Genomic DNA, 17,534 nt, shown 5'->3' with positions numbered 1-17,534 from the left:
AAATAATTTAGAAAATTGTAAGATGATTTAGGCATTTAAGATGTGTATAAGGTAATTAAAACCAAACTTTAGAGGGCTAAGGCCATACTGCAGTGGGTTATTCTACAGCTGGGGTCACTGCCTAAGTTGTATGAAGGCATATGTTCAATTTACAGTTGTAATGAGTAACACGGGATGTTTTGATTTTTCATTTGTTGTGCTCATCTCTGGAGGATGCAGTTGCCTACATTAAAAAATGAACATGGGCTCTTTGTGGAGGATAATAAAAATGTGTAAAATAATACATGCCACATGCATGCATGGTTGGCATATGGCTTTTCTCTGAGTATAGAATTGTTGCCTTTAGCTCCTATCATGATGCAGGCTAATGGAAATGTTCACTATTATCCACTTAAGAATGAGACTGTTTCTTTGATCTCATTAGTTTGATCATGATTATTCCATTTTAACTAATTCATGGTGTTTGTGCATGAGTTTTTAACTCATGAGGTTATTAACTTTCAGGGCATTTTATTTTATATTTTATTCTAGTCTGAAAAAGGAAAGAGAAATGTAGGTTACAAAATTTCCTTTTGAGGACTGGGTTGTGGCTCAGTGGTAGAGTGTTTGCCTCCCATGTGTGAGGCCCTGGGTTTGATCCTCAGCACCACATATAAATAAACAAATAAAATAAAAGTATTGTATCCATCAACAACTAAAACAAATGTTTTTTAAATGAATTTTTTTTCTCATGTTGAATATATATAAGACAAATTGAAAGACATAAAGCCAGTCATTTCCTTTTTCTAATGAATGACACTGGTGTTTCTGATTTTTTTTTCCTGTATGTTGATTTGCTTGAAAATACTTCTACACACTTTTGGGATAAAATTAAAGAAATACCTACAACATCATATTATGTCACTATTATTCAGTATAAACTTTCATTCATCATAATTATCTTTACAGAACCACAGTGAGTCTGGCTATAACCAGGGCCCCACTCCTAGCTTAAAACAAAACAAATATAATTTTCTATTTTGAAAAGATGCCTGAAAGAAAAAAAAAACCTTTAAATCTCTGGGATTTGGACAAATAGATGAAGAATAATTAGAACTGGTAAAAAAAAAAAGGGGGGGGTGGGTGGGGTGGGCAGAAAGGAAAGAAACAAATGCTAGCCAGTAGTCTCTTTTAAATAGATACAGCTAACAACCACTATGCTTTTTTCCTAATGCACACCTGTTCACTAACCCCAATCCTGGGTGCTTCCAAAGTCTACACTCTGATTTTCTGGTGGTCATGTGAGTTAAGTGAGCCAATCACAATGTCTGTATCCCTTGTCCCACTGATTGGTCTGGAGGTTGGGATGCTATCTGTATCTGATCAGCAAGAGTTATACCTAGGATATTTCTATTGTTGGATTTTGAGGAAAAGAAGTTTTGGGTTGGGAAGTTAGAAAGAAGTGAATTGGAAGCAAGCAACAATGAAACACATGAAGTCCATCCAAGATGAGAGCAAGTCAGTGTCAGAAGAAGCAGATCTTAGTTGTTTCATTTCCCAGTTCTGGTAGAACTCTAGAGTTGCCCTCCCCACACCTTCCTGGAATATATCTCTTTTCTTCTTGCAGCTTAGTTTTAGTTGCAAAAGTCCTGTCTAGTAAAATAATTATTAAGAACTTTAATGAACATGGTATTTGTAGGTGTATGTGCTGTTCTATGTGTATGATAATCTTCTCAAAATATTTGTAGCTTCTTACATATCTTTGTTTAGACAAAGCTTGGACTAGTTAAAGACTTTCTGATATGGAAAGGGTTAATCATGTCTCACTGAATAATCATAAATACTGAATTAACAACATCCAAATTATTATTAGAAATGTGCAGTATTAATACAGATCCATTTACTTTGTGTCCATAAACTTGCTTGGGTCCTGGAATCGACTTGTGCTATTATGAATTTTTTCTCTCCACTTTTCAAATGAAATTTGTGGGCCTATTCCATCCCCTTGAAATCAGATTTTGCAGCCCCCTGGCTTTCCTCCAAAAGTCTCTCATTGTTTCACAAGCCATCCTTGTTTCCAATTCATTCTTCTTTATCCACTGTGTAAACGAGGTGGACCTGAATACTTAGGAAAATCGAAAGCATTTGGTTGTTATTAGAGTAAGGAATAGCCGACTCACACATGTAAAACATTAAAGAAACCTTACAAATGTTTGAGTACATTTTTTTTTCCTGTTGTTGTTGTTGGGGCATTTAACCACATCCTGACTTGCACACCACCCTCCAGCTTCTCTCTTCATTATCAGGTAGAGTTTTAGGGTAATAAAACAAACAAGAACAATATTTTTATATTCTTTTCCCAGCATTTTTATTGCTTTTATTTAAATGTAACATACTATACACTGTTCAGCCTTTTGGGAGGTAGGAGGAGGGAGTGATTCTGTACCTTTAGGAGTCGCTTCCTCAGAACCAACACTCGTATGGACACATATTTGTGGCTCATGCACCTGAATTTCCTGGGCCAGGGCCCATACTTCCCACAGAAGCAGAGCTCCCAAATCTCTATTTTTTTTTTTAACCTACAACATTCAGGAATTGAACTTCTTTTCCTTCAGTAGTTGCAAAAGGGACCAGAATTCTATATCAATATCCAGCAGAGATGACATTTTTAAATGCAAAGGAAACTCATACTCCTTACCAAACCATTTCTGTCTTTACCTCTGTTGGGGTGTGGGGTAGGGAGTGGAGCGGGTCAGAGGAGAGATGTTTTCTATTTTGGGACACTGCAAGCTTTGATACACTTTGCTAGAAGCTGTCTTGAGGACCACAATGATGACTGTTTAAACAGTTTCTTGGGTAATCTAAATGGCTATGTGAAGTAAGAATCCAGTTTGTGCCTGTCTGCTGTCACTGTGGTCATCAAGTACTCTATTTGTTTCACTAAGTATTTAGTTCTGGTTGTGGGTGGTCCATGTTGATGCATCAGGTGCAATTATTATTTTAAAATAAAAGAAAAAAAAGATACCTAGTTTCCATAGGAATGTGTTACATTATAGCTCTCAGATTCAGTTATCAATGAAATTTTAACATGCAGATCCCAACCACAAAAATCAAATAGAATCCTATTTGTCAAAAAACAAATTGGAACAAAGTATCATGAGTTGCAACTTTAGGCCTTGACCAGAACAATGTGCCTCAAATGCATTTCTTTTGAAATATCAACACATTTAAGGAATCATAAAAATAGACCTTTATGAAATTACTTTAAGGGAAATTTTCTTAATAAAGCTAATTTTTAATTGACAGATTAGCTGGAAGTGCTAGTTAAGCATCAACACAAATAAGTTATAAGAGGATAACAAAACACCAGCCTTTCTAGAGGTTAAACTTCAGTAAAAAGACATATTTGGGGAATCTTTTCCTTGTACCAAAATACTGTGTCCAAACAATAAAAATAAACAGACTTTTTCAAAACAAGAAATATGAAGATAAAACTGCAGCATCAATATAGTCTTATAGTTATCACTTAAGTATTTAGAACAAATAATATTTTTCTACATTTTTAAAATTACTACAGACACTGCAAATAAGGCTTATGTATTTATTTAGTGGAATACATTGTGATGATGACTGGTACACTTATGTACTTATGTACTGTTTTCTATACCTGCTCTAACAAATGAATTTCAATATGGCTACATTATGGAACTTTCTAAAGCTCTTTAAATTTACAGAAAATAGGTTTATTTGGTTTTGTAAAGACTAGATCATACAGCTTGAACAGGTTTCAGTATATGGTTACACATATACCAGGATACATTTGCTCAGTTTAAGCCCCTGGGAGAGTTGCACTTCATACCCAATTCCTTGATGTTTCTTTGGGGGAGATGCACTATGTGGGACTTACAAAGGGTTCTTCCATTTGCAGATAGCCTCTTCATCATTTACCACTGTGACATATGGCAAGAAATCATGAGAAAGTAATGAGGCTAGGCTACAAAAATGCACTCAACAATTCACTTTCCTTCTTTAGTATATTATTGGAGATGAATTGATGCATTCAAAGAGAAGAGTCTGGCCTTCTCATCTATTTCTTAGAAAAGGAAGTGATACACGTTTTTAAATGATGGCAGACAGATCTCATTCAAGCCATGGCAGAGTACTGCCATTTTTATTACTGATGGATCTTATTGCAGAAGTGCAAATTAAGTCAACTGATAGCACATGGGGAGCTCACATTGCTTTCTTAATTTCATCTCCTATTTTTGAAGTGTTTGCCAAGTTTTATAAACACTTTGTCATGAACATGCATGTGGTGTGCTGAAGAAAAAAAGAGAAGGTAAATCAGAGGGCAGCTGCTGAGGATACTCTTCAAAACCCCAAAAGATATTTAACATCCTATTAAATAAATAACTTAGAAAGAAATAGAAAAGGATGAAGGCAGAATGCACAAGCATACCATACTATTCGTATTGTTAGAACAGTTTCACACTAAAACATTTATATTTTTAAATCCTATCCAATTCTTCCATGGTGCCACACCCAAAGCTCCTTTGGTTGCACATATGATATGACCCAAGTGCTTTCCAGTAAATGCTTGCGTGTCTTACTGCTCATTGAATCATTAGGCTTGAATGAGCAATGAAAGTCTTTGATATGAGTTCGTATTCCATAAATAACTTTCCCGAAGATCATTCAACAGATTGTTCCATGTCCTTTAAGTTCTGTCTCAGAGGTTCACAAACAAAACAACTTGACCAAAAAACCCAGCCATAATGTTGTTCTCTTGGGAATAACTTCTATCCCGTTTGATCTGCCTTTGTCTTAGTTATAAGGCATGACACAGAGCTAAAGAAAGAACATCATATGTCAGCAGTGAGTACAAAAACCGTCAAAGGCTTCCTTTCTTTTAAGGAGGCAGATGTCTGCAGTGTTTCTTTGCCTTTCGAGCTACTGTCTCCATGAAGGATATTGACTATTCCTGGCCAAAGAGCCTTTGGTTCTTCTGCTTCTACAAACATTGCCTTCCTCTATGAGTGGACCACCATGGGAAGGAAGTGAGCTGAGGTGTTTTTCCTTCGTGTTTTCTGTCCTCTCCTGGGAGCTCCTTTTCCATTCAACGCCACATACATTTGCCTGCCGTTGTGCTGCCAGTTAAAGGATGCGTAGGTATTGTATCCATTTTCCTCTATCCTCTCCTTCAGCTTACAGTCATTGTTAAATTCTTTCTGCAAAGGAAAAACATAACATTTTATTCCTACAGTGATGATGCTTGATTTCATTTAACACAAACTATCTAAAGAATGCCAGTCAAAGGTCTTATCTGCTGTTGTCATTTTTATAGAAGTTTTGCCCTTAATGTATAAAGTCACTAACAGGGGAGTCAAGTTCATAGCCACAAACAGATTCTGTGTCTGAAAGCTTATGATCCATTTTAATTAATCATTATAACCTTATATTTGAGTCCTTTTAAAAATCCAGTGTGCTTTGAATATGACACGGTTTATTCATATAAAGCCTAGAATGATTCTCAGGAGCAAACAACCCACTGATGATATCTACCGATGAGCCAATGATAAAGAATGGTGTTATAATCCTTAGTGGCGATAGCCAGAGATACTGTGGGAAAAAATAGAATTGCAGGAAATGTGAGTCAAGTTTGCAAACCTTCATATAGAACCACAGCAAGAGCACATACACTGACAAGAAGGCAGATTTCATAGGAACCCCACAAGAGTACTACTTAACTTAAAAGGGGAATACTTTCCTCTTTTCCAAATACCAAATACCTCAATTTTAATAAATTATGTAGTTCTCCTTAATTTGGAATTCTGAAAAATTTTATTCTGAACTTGAAGAATGATTGAAAACTTGGACATGGAAAACATCTTGTTTTGTTAATTGTCATGTCAAAGAAATTATAAATGTGGTAAACAATAATGCCCATAGAGGATAAGACTAAAAAACTTTAATCCTTGGAAATCCAGTTTGTGGCCATAACTCCTTAGTCTGTCATCTAAGGTGGCCAAATGGTTTAGGGGAGTTTTTAGGGGCAACGATTCATTTTCATTTTCTTCACAAATCCAGCATCTTACTCTGGAGTTAGTAACAGGGTTGACCCATTGACCTCTAACTTCAGAGATGGCCCTCTTCTCTTATTCTGAAGCTAAGGTAGTTAAACTAAGGGACTCAGGCTTTTGCCCTTGGGTTCCACCTTCCACATCTAAATCAAAAGCACTATGAGCATATTTTGGCTGAGGCCTTTATTTGGGTAGTTTATTTCACCTTAGGGACTTTTTGAAATTTCAACTAACTTTCAAATTCCTGAATGAATACATTCAAGATTCTGTGGGAGAGATCCTAATTTTAAACATTATTAGAACCATCACAAGCAGATATATTTTATGTTAATGTTATCAGCTATAGTTCCCATTTCTGGAATTTATTAGTCCTAAGTGCTTCTCTTCTATAAAATAATCATACATTTTTCATTTATTTCAATTTAGTCATCAAATGATCACTGAACTGAAAGAAAGGAGAAAAGGTAAATTATATAAGGTAAGGCTTTTAATAAAAAAAATTCTTCAGTATAAATAAATTTAATCCTCAGCATGGATTTCTTTTTTTTTTTTTTTATTCTCTTCAACATATCCCTGTCCCAAACTATATGGTTTTCAAAGCAGAGATGCTTTTCTGTTGTTGTTGATTTTGGGTACCAGAGATTAAACACAGGGGCACTTGACCACTGACCCACATCCCCAGCCCTACTTTATATTTTATTTAGAGACAGGGTCTCACTGAGGTGCTTAGCACCTCACTTATGCTGAGGCTGGCTTTGAATACATGATCCTCCTGCCTCAGTCTCCCAAGCTGCTGGGATTGCAGGTATGTGCCACCGCACCTGGCCAGAGATTTCTTTCACCGATATTTATAATTATTTCAAAAGGGGGTTCATTAAGAAAGTAAAGAAAGATTGAGACTATTTCAGGTAATATCATATTGAAGATGACAATGGTGTATAGAAAAGTGGGAGGGAATATTGATTACTTTTCTTCTTCAAATGAATTTTTAAAAAAAACTTTAGTAGTGTATTATAATTATACACAATAATGGGATTTGTTATGCCATATTTGTACCTGGATATAACATTATTTGATCAATCTCATTCCCTAGTGCTATCTTTTTCCTTCTCCTCCCCCCAAATAAATTTATAAAGTTATATTTCTTAAAGTGAAGTATACCTGACTCAGCCTCCTTTTCTAAGGTATTTTTAACATTTGGCCCATAAATGTTTCATACTTCTGATCCCTGGAGGAGGGATTTAGTAATCTATGTTGTTTATACAATGCGGGCAAAGCCTAAGACTAATGTAAAATTAAAAAAAAAATTAAAGTAAAAAATCTAGGCTAGAGCAAGATCTAAAAGCAGGATTTGGGCAGTTTAGAAAAAGGTTTTGGATTTCTTCCAGGTATCTGGAAAATTTCTTTGTTTCTTAAATCATGCTGTATGAGGGCCTGTACTACTTAATTCAGTTTTATAACTTACTTCATTCCATCAGTGAAGAGGAATCTCAGAATACAACAGATACATTGTTCAGAGAATGAGTGGTCAAGATATAAGAAAGATATATGTCTATTTCCCCAAAAGGAAAACTGGAAAATATTTGAAAGAGAAGAGATAAAGAGCTAATTTCATCAAACACTTTTGGTACCTAATTGAGAGTTTTCAGGAAGGCTTTCAGAATTGATGAAAATTATATGGGAAAAAATTAAAGACAGGAATTAAAAGGAGTTGTTTTTTATACAAAATTATATTACATATACAATCATGAATTTTGATGTTATACCTTTTAGATTGGTTCTAAATTGTTCTATTCCACTCTGAGCTGACATCAATTTGAGTAGATTTTTTCTTAAGTCACAACTTTTCATTATAATAATGCAAAAATCATAAAACCAGAATCTGGTTAGAGAATTAATTTCTTCTCGAGAGAGGCTGGAAGTGGGAAGCATGTTCTCCAATGGGCTGAGCTCTATGCCCTGTGTGGTTCGAGATGTTGAGTATATAGTGGGAGACAAGGCTGACCTGCCCTTGTTGGAGGTCACCATCTAATGGAAGAGCAAAGTCCACAACAAACACATTAAGGAGAGATATACTAGATAAGAAATGCTAGCTAAGACCTCTGTGAATTAGTACATGGGCTATGTTAGGGTAGAAGAAAAAAGTGATGGAAAATAGTAGATATTATGTCATAATATTAGTACAGTGATGTCAGTTCATTTGGGTGTTATGTTTTAGATATGAGGTGTCCCCCAAAAGCTCATGTGTAAGACAATGCAAGAATGTTCAAAGGTGAGATGATTAGATTAAGAGAGCTGTGATTTAATCAGTAGATTAATCCACTGTTATGGAATAACTGTGTGGTAACTGTAGGCAAATAGGGTGTGGCTGGAGGAAGTAGGTCACTGGTAGTGTGCCTTTGGGGTTTACGTTTTGTCCTTGGTGAGGAAACTTTCTCTCTCTGCTTCCTGTTTTCCATGCCCTGAACTGCTTTAATCAGCCACACCCTTCTGCTGTGATGTTCTGCCTCATCTTGGACCAAGAGCTATAGAGTCAGCTGACCATGGACTGAAACTCTGAAACTATGAGCCAAAATAAATTTCCCTCTTTTACATTGTTCTTGTCAGGTCTTTTGGTCACGGAAATTGAAAGCTTACTCAAACAGAGTTAGCTATTTCTTCTTAATGTTACATTTATAAATAATTAACAGTTAAAAATTAGTTTAATATTTTATTTCAATAGTATCATCTAGCTTTACCTTAAAGCACTGCTTTTTACTAAATGTGTTTATCAGTAAGAAATATACATCTACTCTTCCTGCACAGTAACTAGCAAAATAATCTAGCAGGGACCTAGGCAGCATGTTTAATGGATCTCCCTTCCTTCCTTTTCTTTCCCTTCATATCTCTCTCTCTCTCTCTCTCTCTCTCTCTCTCTCTCTCTCTCTCTCTCTCTCTCTCTCTCCTTTCTTTCCTTCCTTCCTTCCTTCCAGATTAGATCATGCTATGTTGTCCTGGCTGCCCTTGAACTCCTACCCTCCAGTAATGGTCCCATCTCAGGCTTCTGAGCAGCTGGTTCTGCATGTGCATTACATCATGCCTGGCTCCAGGCATGGTTACTGAAAAGAAAAACAAGAAATGCCACAAAAGTGATTATGATTTGGACTCCTAAATGGAATCACTTTTTAAAATGCTCCATGCTCCATTGCTCTTAAAAGGTTCATTAATGGAGCGATGCATGATGGAGAATTTGAACTCAAATTACTTTGACCCTCATGGAAAAAAACATTTATCCTGGCATCCCCAAGTCCCCAATTAAAATTGGATTTGATATGAATAAAATGCAAGGCTACTTTATGTTCAGACCACTGGTTCTTAACTTGAAGTTAAACTAGCAACATCCATAACATTTTGGATCATGTCAGAAATGCAAATTCCTGAACCCTATCACTTCTCCACAGAATCAGACAATCTGGGTGTGGCTACCACCATCATTTTAAAAAAGTAAGTCCTCCAGTAGATTCTGATGCATACCCAAGTTTGAGATCAACCAGCTCTGGGTAGTCATTATACTCAGCCTTATTCAAGAAAGTAAGCTTATTTATAATTTAAAGTAAAATTCTTTTTGATCCTACAAAAAATGTAAAAATGACACAAGATATGCTTAGAAAAAATGGGCTTATTTAAGTGAATTGTGTCACTGGCAATTGAGATTGTTATATATTCTCCAAAAAATGCAATTAAAATTTTATATAGCTAAATTCAATGTACTCCTCTAAGGTGGAAACACAGAAAACAAAACAATACAAAGCAAAACACACAAAAATATTTAAATTCATTTAATACCCCCCTGATCTGGCTCTGGGATTGACACAAGGAACACATCTACACTCATGAGCTGATCTACTCCTGTCATCATTTGCATAGACTAGAACTTAGTTTCTAACTTTATCATAAGGCTATTGCATTATTCCTAGCCCTTCCTTTAAACAATTAAATGTTCTATATTTGCATTGGACAATTAATTGTTCTCTAGTTATTTTGTATTTGTTACACTGTCCTATGTATATTGTAAATTACTTTTCAAGTTAGTCAAGGCTTATTTTCAACACTTCTTTCTTATGCTTCTTTCATATGCCATGTAGTAGATGTTCAATTGATTGATTGACAGGTTGTCTAGAAATCTCAATAAGTTGTCATACTACTCATAATTTAATTTTAAAATTTTAAGTCTAAAATAGCTGCTTATTATTTTTAATTTTTTTGTTGTATGTAACAGAGAACCTTTACTTTATTTATTTATTTATTTATTTATTTATTTATTTATGTGATGATGAGAATCAAACTCAGTGCCTCGTACATGCAAGGCAAGCGCTCTACTGCTGAGCCACAACCCCAGCCCCTAGCTGCTTATTATTTTATATGAGACTTTTTAGTCTAAGAGAATTGGTCTAGATGAGTTTACATTAGTGATATTCAAAATATTAACCCTAAATATGGTAGACAGGTATGGATCTACCCAAGGCACTGACTGAATACTGGCACCACAAAGACCTACTGCAAAAAATAATATTCTCACATCTATCTATAATTTTCAGCCATAATTTGAATCAATTACCATTGTCTAGATATATAATTCTGAATAACCTGCAAAATGATGACTTTCTTGATGTTTCGCCATTTGGGGATTTAATAAAATACAAAACATTTGAGTTCCTATTTTATCTTCATTTGTTACACACAAATACATAGTATATGTTTTTTCTACTTAGTTCAGGATCTTTGTTTTTAATGATTCTTCTCCTAGTTGTCTGCCACTCCCATGCCATCTGACCAGATGCTTCCGTGAGAGTCTGACTAGTTAGAAGCTCAGAACACTCACAGACAAATGCCAGAAACAGCCTGTGTGGTAGACTAATGGGTGAACAACAGAGGAGATTACGGAGTTCGAAGAGCTGCTTTGCCAGCCCTTGAGACTCTGGTGGCCAGACCACTGTAATTCTATTTACCAGCAAAGGATAACAAAGATATTCAATGTCTGGAGGAAACATTCCAAAAGTGTTGATTTACTGCAGTGGACTTTGAAAATGAAAGCACAATACTTACTGAGCCATAGAGTTTCCCCTTCTTGTTCATGGCTAAGTAATAGTTGCTGTTAATGGCTTTGACAGCTACAACTCCAATTTCCACTGATGTTATCTCCAGGATACCTGAAACATATAATTTAAAAAAAAAGATTAACCATGAAAAGTCATATAAATTGAGGTGAAAAAGAGTAAAAACTAAAAGAAACTATTATCTATATTTTTGATGTTATTAAAACACAAGGCAAAAGAAAAAGGCGAGTAGGGGGAACTCAACCAACTCTGTTTCAATGTGTTGAAAACCCTAGCAAATATTTCCAGCAAATATATGGAAACAAGTAGAGAGGCTTTAAAAGGATTCCCTTCCATTTTACTCTGAACATGAGCATTATAGAAAAATATTGTTTTAATTAAAATGCTTCCTTTGCTAACTCTGCATTTTCAACCCCATAAATATTGGAACAACTCTACTCATCTTAGCCTAGATTTCACAAAAACTTATCAGAGCCCACATCTGTACTATGGCATTAAATTAAATCCATAGCATATGTCAATAATATGTCAGATTTACTTCAATCTGTAAAAACAATGGTGAACTATTTTTTTCTTTGTAGGACATTTAAAGTAAATCTCTTGGCTACATTTAACTAATAAATTTATTTTGGGCAAATGTGTTGTCATTCTGAGATAGAGACTAATCTCAACATCCATAGTATCTTTAAAATAATGGAATCAATACACTGAGATGGAAAGTTTTTTTCTTCTAGAAAGAAATGAAAGTTAAGGGAATTAGTAATTGATAGACAAGATCTTTTCCTTCAAAGACACGTGTTTAGATTGGTGCAGGTAAAGATGATCTCTGAAAAGTTGGTAGGCAGCTAGCTGTAGTGTACTCAAAGAGCCCACTCATTTTAGATCTAAAGATCTAAAGAACTGAAACTACTTCTGATTTAATAATTCTTAGGACAGCTTGCTCAGGGAAGAGAAGAAATGTGATGTTTAGCATGTGGCCTCTGGAGCCAGGGTATCTGGGTTTGTCTCCTGGCTCTGCATCTATTTGTGAGTGACTACAGGAATATTCACTGAGCTGGTCCATGACTCAATTTCATTTGTAAAATGGGCAACACAATAGTATTTCCCTCATAATCGTGTGGAGGTAAATGAGACAGTACACTCTAAGAAGTTAGACTTTGCCTAGAACTTAGTATCTCAATTATTATTAGAGGATCATTTTCACCTAACAGTTCTAGAATAGTTTCTTTAACAGGTTGTGTAAAGCTTGACTATAAAAGAAGAATTCCAATTAGCTTAACCCATAAAATCTGAAAGTTGTCATTCATCAAGTATTACCTATCATGAGGAGCACTATCCTAACTCTAGTCCTAAATGTGGTGTGTTCATACTCTTCTCAGGGGATAAAATGGCTTATGCTAAAGGCCTGAGTATCTTTCTCTACTTCCTTCACAGGGTGGCTTCTTGGAAGCTAATGAAAATGCTAGATTCCCCTACTGCAGACTTGGTAGAATCAGAGACCTGTGTCCAGGCTGCATGACACAGATCATTCTGTCCATGTACCCTATAGGAAGGACCTGACTTAATGCAGTACACCTCTTCACTGAATTTCTCATTCCATTTGTGAAGCCAAACCAAGGAAAGACCATGAAGGATGAAGGAAAGGTTATTTGTATTTTGAATACTCTGTTCCTTTTTGGTGTAAACACACCAAAATGTAAACACACACACACATACATACACACACACACACACACACACACACACACACTCCTGACCACATCTGGTAGATTATAGTTTAGAAACCTCTGGATTTCTTTTCTTTCTTTCTTTTTTTAAAATTTTTTTAGATATAAAAACATCTTTTACTCATTATTTAAGATGTCAAATTTCTCTAAATTGACCTATAAACTCAGTGCAATCTTTATTATTATTATTACTATTATTATTATTATTATTATTATACTTTGTTGTATGTGACAGCAAAGTGCATTTCAATTCATCATACACAAATAGAGTGCAATATTTCAATTCTCTTGATTGTACATGGTGTAGAGATGCACCTTCATGCAATCATACATGTACATAGGGTAATAATGTCCATCTCATTCCACCATTTTTCCTATCCCCAAAACTCCTCCCCACCTTCCCCTTTGCCTAATCCAAAGTTCCTCCATTCTTCTCATGACCCCCCAGCATCAGAGGTCAGCATCCACTAATCAGAGAAAATATTCAGTCTTTAGTTTTTGGGATTGGCTTACTTCACTTAGCATAATATTCTCCAACTCCATCTGTTTACCTGCTAATGCCACAATTTTATTCTCTTTTAATGCTGAGTAATATTCCATTGTGTATATATAGCACAATTTCTTTACCCATTCATCTGTTTATGGGCACTTAGGTTGTTCTACAATTTAGCTGTTGTGAATTCAGCTGCTGTAAACGTTGGTGTGGCTATGTCGCTATAGTCTGTTGACTTTAAGTCCTCTGGTTATAGACCAAGGAATGGGATAGCTGGGTCAAATGGTGGTTCCATTCCAAGTTTCCTGAGGAATCTACACAATGCTTTCCAAAGTGGTTGTACCAATTTGCAGTCCCACTAGCAATATATGAGTGTACCTTTTTCCCAATATCCTCTCTAACACTTATTATTGCTTGTATTCTTGATAACTGCCATACTGGGGTGAGATAAAATCTTAAGAGTGGTTTTAATTTGCTTTTCTCTAATTACTGAATATGTTGAACACTTTTTCATATATTTGTTGATCATTTGTACATTTTCTTCTGAGAAGTGTCTGTTCAGTTCCTTAGCTCATTTATTGATTGGGTTGTTTGTTACCTATAGATTTTTTTCTGTTATATCCCTGCTAGGAAGTTGGTATTCAAAAAATCAACCTATTCAATCAAACTTTTTCCCCTGCTCCCACTCTGCAATAGTTTAGGCTAGCTTAAAAGGTTTATTTATTTATTAAAAAGTTTAATTTTTAAACTATTACATAAAAATTGTACATATTTATGGGGTCTCTTGTGATGCTTTGATATATGCATACATTATTTGGTGTTCAAATCCGATAAGCTTATTTACCTCCTCGAAGTTGAAAAGGTTTGGTATTGCTTCAAACTATAAAGAGGGAAGTCCTGCGTGATTTAAGATCCTTTTGAATCCCAGAAATAATATTTTGGGTGCACCACAAATTATAATTGATAAGTTATAATCGATTGTGGAGAGTAGGCTGTGCCCTGCTCTGAGTTACTTCATAATGCATAAGACAGTAGTTTCAGGCTGTGCCTAACCCTGAGTTACTCCCTTTTTTGAAGTTGTACTTTATCATGAGCTTCTCTGATTTGAGTCAAAGTGCCAAGGTAAAATGACTCTATATCCTGTTTGTACAAGTAAACAACCACCATCTGCCTGGCAAAACCAGAAGGCACAAATTGATAAATAATTTTATATGTGCCAGTTTTTCAAACCAAATCAAGAACACATGGACCTGTGGCCATTCCAATCATATCAGGAACACCAGATACAGGAACTTATCAACCTCACCAGATGCAACCTCCCCCAAGACCTGTAAAAAGTGGAGCTCCTCAAGATTAGACACAGGGACACCCTGACCCTATCATTTGATCACTCCTTATGAGTCTTGCCTGGGAAAATTGCCACAGCAAGGAATATCCAATTTCCTGTCCCTTTGGGTTTCAGCATGGTGAAATTTATCCTGCCCCTGATGACAGTGCACAGCCCACTCCAAGCTAACACTTTGAAACTGAAGGTGCCATCCGTCTAGACCCTCTGCTTTGACAACACTGTGGAACTTGTTCATCAAGACCCTTATCTGTCCACCTGCAGTGATGCTTTGACTCTTTGCACTCATCTCTCTCTCTGCCTGCAGTCTGGGCACAGCGTTCTATAACCCCATGGCTGCCTTAATCCTTTCTGTGATATATGTAGGTGTGTATGTGTGTGTGTATGTGTGTGTACCACTGCATTAGGTATAATGTGACTTGAATGTTATAGACATTAGAAATTAAGAAATTAAAATTAAGACTGAAATAGAACAAATGAATTTGTGATGGCTGGGCTTATGCCCATCAGGTGACCCATTAGTATTCAGTGAATCACCTCCACTGAAAGTGGTGGAGTCTATGAGTTCATTGCTGTTCAATAAATTATGACTTTGTGGAAAGACACATATGTGTGTGGTCTATGTTGATGGCATAGCTTGCTCATGACAATGGTCATGTGAGTAGTGGACAGGGACTGCATCTATGAAAACATCTGTGAATGTGAAAGCAGCTTTCTGAGGGACTGAGACTAGTCCCTTCTTTCTACTTTTCATTTAGATTCTCTACTTTTCATATAGATTTTCCTCCTGTTTTCTCTGGTCATTTTTGGTGAAGATGATCAAGTTCACTTATAAAATTATTTTTTGGAAAGCATCTCTGAAATTTTGCTTGAGGATTGTTAGACCAATAGACTGTAATCCTATGTGAGCATGCTTTAATGTAAAATGAAATGCCCATTGAAAGAGGCTCCTGGTGGAAAGTGAGAAAAGGGCACACTGGAAATCCCTATGTTGCAATTTCTGTGCTTCTACAATTATCTCAAAAATTGAAAGATTTTTAAAAGCACTGTTTTGTTACCAAAAGAAAATGACAACTGCAAATTATATAACCAATAAAAGGAAACACAATTGTGTTTCTCAATCATGTAAATTAGATATTCTGTAAATTTAAAGACATAGTCTCGTAATGGAATTCTGTGATTTATATTTAGTTGTAGCCCTTTCAGTTTTGTTGTCCCTCAAAAGATGAATTCCCCAGTTGGTGTTGTAAATCTGTTTAAGGGTCTCTAGACAGTATAGTTCAAACAATTAGGAAGACCTACGAGGAGAAGGGCACTCTTCTTAGGGACTAGAAATACAAAGTCAGATAAGTTATGACTCTTTTCTGGAAAATGTATGTTCTATTGAGAACAAAAGATAAATACCCAGAGAATGACCATAAAACCTATTATGTGATAGTTGGTGCCAAGACAAAGACAGGGAAACCATGGAGCTAAAGATGAGGCAGTTTCTATTGGCTGGGGCTCTAAGGCAAACTTATGGAGAAGACAAAGATTATGTCTTTGTCTTGTCTTTTCATCCATCATAATGAGAACTAACACTAACACTGCACGTTAGTGCTTAATACATTTTCAAACTAATTTACTTGATCTCTAGAATTTCATTATGTACTCATGTTCTGTTTATCTAGGAAAGGATAGGAGGGGGGTTGCGTTTATTTTTTCACATCTAGTTTTCTAGACCCTGTCTATATCCATTCTGTTATATAAAACTTGTGTTTGCCCTTTACATTCTCCTTTTGTGCCAATGGTGGGGAGGGGGAATCTCGAAGGAGAGAGTCACCCTGGAAGCTAATGTGTTCAAGGAATTTTTAAGGTAGGTAAGATGAGGACAGAAAACAATTAACTATAGTACAAAGAAAATGTCCTAATCGTCTATGAGAGACAAAATGTGTTGTCATCGCTTTAACAGTAAGGAAATCATCCTGAAGGAGAAAGGTGGTATTTGAGGTGAACTTTTCAGGGGTATGGTTTGAAGAGATGGGGATTTGGGAGGTGGGGGAGGAATATTCCAGGCAGAGAGAAGTGTATGAGTGAAAAAGGGCATGGAAGAGAGAAATAAGTCAGTGTGTGCTTGACACACAACTTGGTGTTCTCCCCTGTGACACTCTGTGGTTGCCACTCCAGCTACAACTAAGGGTTCTGATTCACTGACTAGTGGTGGTGCTTTCTGGGGTGAGGAATGTACTTTAAAAAATAAATTATTGGGAAACTTGGAAGTAGCTCAATAAAAGTCAGAGCCTCATGAATCCTGAACCAGTCATGCCTGCTATTTTTCTCTAAACATTTTAACTCAAAATAGATTACAATGCCATGTAGTTTGATGGTTTTAGTCATTGTATGAAAATATATCATGATTAGTATAACATAATACACAAACCCAATCTTTTAAACTAAACATATCTCTCTAGTGAATTGCGGTCAGAGTCCCAAACTGACCTATTCTATCCTAATATAGAAAGACCAATGGTGCTTTTGGGGTTGTTATTACATTTACACTATACATGTCAGGGACTAGTTGGCTGTACCCACTGGTGTGACACTAGCTCTCTCAAACTTGGTCTTATGCTAAGAATCACTGTGGGTTTATCTTCTTCACTGTGTATCTTCCTTAAAGAAGCATAGTAATCACAATGATCTTCATTTTTTTTGTTACTAGAACATAGTTCCTGTGTATGTTTAATATATATTCATTGTTTGGAAATAAAATTAATTGATAAATGATCCGTTCAAGTGAGGAAAAACTGAATATTCACCACCTACAGAACTTTTGTT

The 17,534-nt window shown here is 35.8% G+C and overlaps 1 protein-coding gene across 1 annotated transcript in view; it reads right to left on the bottom strand.

Annotated features, from left to right (window-relative positions):
- Nucleotides 1-2,322: 2,322 nt before the first annotated feature.
- Fgf10 (fibroblast growth factor 10) overlaps nt 2,323-17,534 on the bottom strand; it is an 82,082-nt gene continuing 66,870 nt past the window's right edge. Inside the window, exons 2-3 of the mRNA XM_005319655.5 lie at nt 11,145-11,248; nt 2,323-5,207 (exon numbers count right to left, since the gene is read on the bottom strand). Of these exons, the coding sequence (XP_005319712.1) occupies nt 5,010-5,207; nt 11,145-11,248 (302 nt within the window). The 3' untranslated portion in view covers nt 2,323-5,009. The remainder of the gene's footprint in view (nt 5,208-11,144; nt 11,249-17,534) is intronic.

This window comes from Ictidomys tridecemlineatus, chromosome 1 (assembly GCF_052094955.1).
Source record: "Ictidomys tridecemlineatus isolate mIctTri1 chromosome 1, mIctTri1.hap1, whole genome shotgun sequence".
In the NCBI taxonomy this organism is placed as follows: Eukaryota; Metazoa; Chordata; class Mammalia; order Rodentia; family Sciuridae; genus Ictidomys; species Ictidomys tridecemlineatus.
This window is presented reverse-complemented; position numbering and strand designations above follow the sequence as displayed.